Source organism: Poecilia latipinna, unplaced genomic scaffold (genome assembly GCF_001443285.1).
Source record: "Poecilia latipinna isolate Pla-1442-1.1 unplaced genomic scaffold, P_latipinna-1.0 Scaffold1486, whole genome shotgun sequence".
In the NCBI taxonomy this organism is placed as follows: Eukaryota; Metazoa; Chordata; class Actinopteri; order Cyprinodontiformes; family Poeciliidae; genus Poecilia; species Poecilia latipinna.
Genome location: NW_015114102.1, coordinates 13,854 through 22,077, shown reverse-complemented (window position 1 = coordinate 22,077; position 8,224 = coordinate 13,854). Strand labels below are relative to the sequence as shown.

The following is an 8,224-nucleotide window of genomic DNA, read 5'->3' as shown; positions in this document are numbered from 1 at the left end:
TTATTTTACTAGGTGTGTCCCACTAAGATCAAAAGATCTGGCTGAGAGTTGGTTAAGAATGGCGGCATTTGGTTAAAAACACTCAATTTTACCCCATAATTACATTAAACATACATAAAATATATATATATATATATATACACATACACACACACACACACACACATATATACACACAAAGCCACTCAAATTAAACAATTGCATTTCTGCAACTTGAAGAATTGCACTTTTAAACTAACAGCACTCTTGAGCTGATCCCACCAGTTTCAGTAGAGTTGGGTCTGGATTGGAGGAAGTCTAATAAATCCCAAACTGTGGAGGAGAACATTGACTTCTTGGAGGACGGAGTTTGGCTCCATAGAGTGCAGATATGTTGCAGATTCTCATCTCAACATCTCTGCACTGAGATTGCCTCCAATGATTACAAGCATTGCTTTGCCCCACACCACCACACTGCCTCCACCCAAAGCTTTTTGGTGCTGGACAAAATAGTATTTTGGAAGGTTTTCATGGTCATAACACAAATACTCAACTCATAAATGCATTTTCTTTATGAATGTGAAAGATACTTTCTAAGGACAAAAGATTTATAGAATATTGTTACAAATAATCAACCAGACGTGTATTTCCTTGCGTTTGTCCTGTTTATCTGCAGGATTTTAGAAACAATGGCTTACCGTGGTGAACACACTGGAGGCAGTAGACCACGACAGACAGGGAATCAGAGGAATCGGTTTGGGCCAGTTAGTCACTGCCAGAGACGCCATCTAGACACAAAACAGGGTCCATGATCAAATGATCAGTACATAGAAATCATCTCATCGTAACGTAGCCTTCTTTTATTTTCATTATTCAAAAAGATTTTAGTAACTTTAAGGACAGATGGTGAAAGATGACTTTCTGGGTGATTAGAGTGGGAAAAAGACTCCCTAGGAAATAATGTGGCGACACTGGCTGGTATCATTTTATCAAATATGTCTGTCCATGGAGCTTCAAGGTTTAGTGATTGGCTGACTGTTTGGAAACAGAGCAATTACTCCATCAGTTCCAAAAGTTCACTTTGGAAATCAGCAACAAGTTTACCTCCTGCTGAGTATCGAAAACACAGTAAACATGTTGCTGGGATCAGGCACAGAAGACGTCTGGAGTTGTTTTTGTGCAAAAAAGGTTTTATTTATCTTTTCTGCTGAACGTAATAACCCAGCTTGTCTCACACTCAGTGGCAAACGCGCCACAGCAAAACAAAGCAGTAGACGGATTCAAAAAGGCACATTCAAGGAACATACATAAACATCCATGTTCAATGGCATCTTGGAATTATCAGCACTGCAGGTCAAGGCAGGAAATAGACAGGAAAAACAGTTTCTGTGTGTTAATGTCCACAGGTACCCAACACAATGTGTTTATCAATTATTTTTATCTGATATCTTCCAAAATCCAAGACTGAACATCAGTGGATAACAGACAACCACGTCCAAAAGCAGCATAAAAACGGATCCGCAGGTTTAAACAGTGATCAAAGACAAAAAAAATCATACAAACATAAAGCGGTCAGCAAAAAGTAGACTTCCCCCATCACCCACTCACTAAAGTCACCACATGAGCAACAGGTGATCTACAATCACTAGCATAGATGGTCTCGTCTTCTTAAATATTGCTTTTGACATAGAAATACCAACATTGAAACTTGTTTTAACATGTTAACAAAGACACAGGACAAAAGGATGTTGCCGTTTTCGTATGTCCACACCTGCTAAATGACTATAATTCACATTTTTTCCTAGCGTTTGCCACAAACAGTTTCTCCAGAAGAACATCTTTCAGGTGAAAAAAGGAACACATTAGTAATTGGCAGGTTACTGAGCGCCAGGCTGAGGTGTGTGAGCATATTCCATCTACTCACATATCCTCCCATAGAGATGCCAGTCATTCCTAAGGGCCAGTATCCTTCTCTCTCCAGCCAGCGCAGCAGCACGGTTGACTCCAAGATCAAAGCCCCTCCCATCACAAACAGGTCCGACACATTCTTTAGACACGACCTCCTGAGGTATAAAAATAACTTAATGTTAACTGGCGGGTCTTACAGCTGTCAAATACTATCTCGTGTGCTACTGCCATGTTGGGAAATCTCAGATTATTATCTGCTTCTACAAAACAGGCCACCACATGTTAGGAGAGTTCACTCACAGTTGATCTTTGGGTTTACGATAGCCATGTGATCTGTTGGTCAAGGAACATAAAAGATTGCATGTTACTCCAAACTGTGCATCGGTTTGGTGAGGCGTTCTTCATCCTGGTCCTTCCAGAAACAACCTGAGCTGGGAGAGAAATCTTTGAAGCATCTGCATCCATGTATTTCTATCAAACACCTTCTTTCCACTGCTTGTTATCAAATCAAAATAAAGCAAGAAGACTGAACAAGAACAAGAGCTCATTCATTCTTTCAAGCAAAGTATAACCTTGTCATATCCTTAAAAATACAATGCAAGGTCAATTAAAGCCAAAGTTTTGTTGAAATAAAGTTTATTCTTTACAAATGAAGGAATTTATGCACAAATAATAATAAGCTGAGAATGTTTTCATGATCCCAAAGAGGGATCTTCAGGTAAATAATTACTTTTGGTTTATTAGGTACAAAGTAGAATAATTTAGGGACTATTTTTCCAACCAAATACCTTGAGCTTGTTAGGGGGTACCACTTCTCTACACAACCAAAACTAGTTCATGAGTATCAAACAATAAGGGAAGTTCAATCATCTAACATGAGCATTGAATATATATACACTATTAAAGCAGTTTAACAAAGAAAAACTGAAATAAATGTATTTACTTGTGTATATGGACACAATGCCTGTTTAGGCATATGCTCAAAGACATATAAAGGATATAATATGGATTTTCCAGAAGCAGAGAAGCCATTCCTGCCTCCTTGATCATGGGCCTGGCCATCAAGGTCCGACGACGCCAAAAAAACTACAAACATAGAAAAGACAAATAGAACAGAATGAGGAAATCTCATAGTATGTCTGATGTGTAGTTCTGCTTGGCCTGTCACTGGAGACGTGTGAGAAAGATTACTGCTGCAAAGCTGACTGCACTGTTTTTCGTTTTGTTTTTTTCTAGGATATTTTTGGCCCAAGTGACCTTAATTTGATAATGAACTGACAAGATGGTGGTTTATGAAAGAGGGAGAAGTCATGCGCCAAAGGTCAGTAATGGGGCGGGACTCTAACCCGCAACAACTGCGTTGCTAACTGAGGCTTCTGTACACACGCCTTTCCACTGCGCCACCCAAAGCCGACTGCGCACACACACACACACGCACACACACATATATATAAATTATATTTAAACTCTTTTAATTTAGTTCTAAGTAATTTTATTCCTCCAAGTATTGTTTTCTTTGGAATGCTTCAAATGAAAAGAACTGTGTGACAACATCATCTAGACACATGAACCTCTCGGTGCTTTGACTGCTCCTATGTTAGGAACTTTAGTTTAACTTTTGAAAGGCCATTTCCATCATCTGAGAAATATTGTCAAATTAAGATCCATTGCGTCACATCCATAGCTGGAAATAATGATGCATGCTTGTGTTTCATCATGTTTGGATTATTGAAATTAATTTTAAGCAAGTCTCAGCAAAACCTTCATACAGTGGTTGCAAGTTGTCCAAAAAACTGCTACCAGCGTTCCGACAAAATACTCAAGGTTTTAATATGTGACTCCAATCTTGATGTAAATCTACAGGCTCTCATTTTTCCAGAACAAATAATTGTTTCATAATTTTTGCTAGAGTTTGTTATAAATGTGTTAAAATTATGACACATTGCAACATGCAATGAGGTACTGCTGTAAAGTTAACGACACAAGTGATTGTTGCCCCCTGCTGGTCCAGGAGGGGTGACCCAGTAGGAAACCCAATCTACTGGGTTTCCTTAGACACTATATTGAGAATACTGCATTGTTTGACAACTAGGATCAATTGGAATTTATGTAGGATTGAATTGAAATGTCTTTTCTGTAAAGTGCCTTGAGACAACATTTGCTGTGAACTAGAGTTATATTGAATATCAAATGATTTTGTTTTATGACCTGAAACAAGAAAAGTCAGACATTTAATAATATGGAGATGAAAATGCAGAGAGCTTACATGATCTCCAGTCCCAGCTAACTGAATACATACTGGTCTGTTCCTCTGCCACCTCTTTGGTACAATAAATTGGAACCTGAAACAACACACACACTGGAAGTACTGCTTACCCATTAGAAAAACACATTACTATATGTAAGCTAAAATAAGAGTTAAAGGGACAAAATAGATTTTTATTGTTTTCTAGTTTAAAACATTACTCTGGGTGAAAATAATCTGCTACAGCATGGAGAAAAGTTTAATACCTTCTTTAATAACTTCTAGATCCATGTACTTTCCAAGAATATTTCTCAGTCTCATTCTTACATTCCATAAGTCATTATTAATCATTGTCATATGATAATGTGTATGATAAACTACAGAAGCGCAACATTTCTGTAGCTCTAGAGTTTATTCTATGTTTATGATGCTCTTCAAATAGTTGTTGTAAAACATGTCTGGATAAACCGTTTATCCAGTTGTACTTTCCAGTGAGCACTGTTTGGGCCAAACTCCAGAAGTGACAAGAACATCATTACATTAGAAACAGGGACCAAATGTCCTTGCAAGATTTCAGACCAAGGAGTGAAAGTAATTAGCAAAAAGGGCCAGATGTTGACATGACTGTGTTCAAAGAAGTTCCCCACCAGTTAATTCCAATTAAGCTGGAGTCGTTACAGCTTAATTGGTTCCACAGATCTAAGAATGATCACCGGAACCAGGGCGCACCACTATCATTTTAAAGATATGAAGAAATGTTTCCAGAGGTCATGAAAGGGGTCAATCAGCCCCACACATTCTTCTGATCAAACAAAATTGGTGTCAATCAACTCAACATCATTTGTGCAGCAAAAACTTTTGCTTGTGCTGCTTTGGCTTTGAATATATTAATGAAAGTTTAAAGGTCAAAAGGTCAACCAGCATCCCCACTTTTACAAAATCAAACAAAATTTGTGTGGAATGTTTGTGCTATGTTGATCACAAACGTTTGACACAAATTTTGTTTGATTCGAAGAAGGTTCTCAGGCCTTTCTAGAACCTGAGGAATATATTCAACAAGTACTTTTACTTTCAAGACTTTAATGTCTTTTTTAAAAAAGTACTTACTTTTACACAAGTAAAAATGTTAGCGTAATAGTTTTTACTTAAGCACAGAATTTGAATATGTTCTTCAACACTGTCCAACCTGCAGTCTGAGAGCAAAGTTCCTAACAGAGAACTTTGCTCTCAGACTGACTTCACTGCTGGTTCCTAGAGGTTCTAACATTAGAATGGGAGGCAGATCCTTTATCAGGCTCCCCTCCTGTGGAACCAGCTTAGTCTGTGAGGTAAACCCCACATCTACTTTAAGTCTAGGCTTAAAACGTTCCTTTTTGGTAGAGCTCATATTTAAACACAGGGTAATGTTTCTTAGACTAAAAATTGCATTCCTCGACTGCCAGAGTCCGGTAACTTTTAGATGCCTCTCTCCTTCAGCTCCCCTGGCTCCAATATGAATTTATTAGCAAAGCTTTATAAAACTTCACTGCATGCTAGTGAGGCAGTTTCACCATTTAGTGAAACGATAAATGTCAAACTGGTGGACTAAAGGGTCACAAAAGTCGTCTGGCTAACGTGGCAACCAGACGACAACTCCTGTGTTTCTCAGCAAAAATCTAAATTCAACTACCCAGTTGCGTGTGGTGGGGAAGAAAGCCGCTTCTGTATGGCTCCACTTCCCTCATCCTAAGGGTTTAGGTTATCTGTGAAGATATTCTGCTATGTTAGGCTGCTGAAGGACTAACTTTATTCTTCTACAATTATATGGTATTATATTTAAACTAAAAAATTGTAGCAAAATTAAACCACAACTTATTTTGATATTTTGTAAATATGAATTAAAAATGGTTTGAGATTATCTAAAAACTCAAAGTTCTTATACTAAATGCAAATGTTTCCATCACAGAGTCAAAGGATCACCTGTTGGGTACCTTGCTTTGACGGCCTCTTGTGGCAGGATGCCTGGCACCAAATGCTCCAGTGGAGAAATGAAGAAACCATCATGGATGTGGCAGTCAGTGAGCTCCTCTGTCTAGACAAAATGCAGAAGAAAAGATGCTGAGAACACAAAAACTTAGTACCAAATATGTTTTAATAAAAATCCACAACAAACCTTGTTTACATAAACAGGATAGTCCACAGGCACAAGTGTCTTGCACTTCTCTCTGTCTCCAATTATCTTTCGAAACTCAAAGATTCTGCAAAACACAAAAAACAAGGAATGAATGAATGTTTGAAATCTGTGTATATTTAGTGTTGGGAGGAATAATGGCGGTCATAAATATCCATTCAATAACATTGTCTGCTTATCCAAGATCAAGGTCAGCTTGGTGAGAGCGGTCCTGGTACCGAGGCAGGGGGTCAGGAGCAGGTCCGGCGGCATGGGCAGGCATTGCCCGCCCACTGTGGGCCGTACCCAGGGCTGGTCAGGAGGCAGGGAGACAGTCATCCATCAGGTTCTGAGTCTGCAACCTGAGTCGCAAGAAGCTGCTTGGGCCATCCACAATTGTTCTTAATACCACAAACTAAAAATGATAAAGAGCCTACTAGGGCTCTAGTTCCCCCCTGCTGCCGTGCAGTCCTCCTCTGCCACCAGATCCAACTCACTGGGAAGTCACCAGTATCTCAGTTCTAACTTTTCTCCTCACTTCTCCTCTGGAAAGTTCCACACTCAGCCATCCTCAAGCTTTTAACTCAATAATGTTTACAAATTGTATACATAAATCTACCCATAAATCCAAACTTTCTGCATTTCAGCTCACTCCCTTTCTGATCCACTCGCCTATCAAGGAAGAAAGATAATCCTTTCCATTTTAATTCTCATTAGCTGGTGTTGTGTCACAGTCAGGTTTTATGTAGGCAAAACATCCATCTGTCTCAGGTGGAAGGAAAAGAAGCATGGCTTTTTCTCTTTTGGATTATATAACAGGGTATGAAGAAGAGCCTGAAATAGACAAGTGAACCTTTAACATAGTGTAATAATAAGTGGAATATTCAACCAAAGTTATTTCGGGAGTTTTGCATTATTCTAAGAATGTAAGCTCCAACATACAACAGACAACTAGCAAAGAAACTTTTAGGTTTATTTAGGATTTTGTTACCTTTTAAGGTCTTCAGGCTTCCCCCATCCCCCAATGAAAAGTTTGGTGAGGAGAAGCCTTCTGTAAAATACATCCAGCCGACTCAAACCCATGGACTAGACCTGGGCATCTACACAGAGAGACAGGAGCCGCCTTCACAAAGTAGATCAACCAGAACTTTATGGTACACAAATGACTACAAACTGAAGTCAAAAATGGTGTAAAAGTGAGAAACAGAGGGGGAGAGGGTTGTGTGCAAGTTCAGGACAAATGTTCAACATTTTATTTATGGCCGACCAGAGACTAAATATGTCCCACACAATTATTAAATATATCAAACAGTCTGTGGAATGTCAACATATGTAAATAAAAAAAATTGTAACTAAACAAGTATATTGGCAATATGAAGACAGACAGCAATGGGAACGCGCTAATTGCCTGCTTCATTCACTTGTGTGATACAGTGCCCACAACAGATGTTATGCCGAGAAATGCATGTCCCAGTGAGAAAGGTGAGCAATAGTGTGTTCAGTGACAAGCTAGTTAGCATCATTCCAGAGTCTATGTGGATTTTTCCTGTCTCTCTGCTCTTTTTGCAATTACACAACAAAAGCAAAATATTTATTACTGACAGAAATTCAAAGTCTTTATAAAATTATTTTAAAAAAAAACACTCTCCTGTCCCTCCTAACCTGTGAAATTAAAGTTACAGTATGTAACTTTAATTACACAAATATAAATATACCCATCCATCCATTTTCTAATACCCTTGTCCCTTAGTGGGGTTGGAAGTGTTGCTGGTGCCTGTCTCCAGTTAATATTCTGGGCGAGAGGCAGGGTACAGCCTGGACAGGTCACACAACCATGCCCACACACACCTAGGGAGAATTTAGGGTGCGTTCACACTGCAGCCTGAAGTGACTCAATCCTGATTTTTTTGGCAATTCCGATTTTTTTGCCGGGGCTGTTCACA

The 8,224-nt window shown here is 38.9% G+C and overlaps 1 protein-coding gene across 3 annotated transcripts in view; it reads right to left on the bottom strand.

The window, feature by feature from the left end:
- abhd18 (abhydrolase domain containing 18) overlaps positions 1-8,224 on the bottom strand; it is a 32,098-nt gene that overhangs the window by 18,102 nt on the left and 5,772 nt on the right. For all 3 annotated transcript variants that reach the window (XM_015057730.1, XM_015057733.1, XM_015057731.1), the window contains 8 exons: positions 7,273-7,381; positions 6,285-6,369; positions 6,103-6,203; positions 4,154-4,229; positions 2,889-2,973; positions 2,188-2,215; positions 1,904-2,042; positions 678-767 (listed from right to left, as the gene is read on the bottom strand). In XM_015057730.1, coding sequence (XP_014913216.1) covers positions 678-767; positions 1,904-2,042; positions 2,188-2,215; positions 2,889-2,973; positions 4,154-4,229; positions 6,103-6,203; positions 6,285-6,369; positions 7,273-7,364 — 696 coding nt within the window. In that variant the 5' untranslated portion in view covers positions 7,365-7,381. The remainder of the gene's footprint in view (positions 1-677; positions 768-1,903; positions 2,043-2,187; positions 2,216-2,888; positions 2,974-4,153; positions 4,230-6,102; positions 6,204-6,284; positions 6,370-7,272; positions 7,382-8,224) is intronic.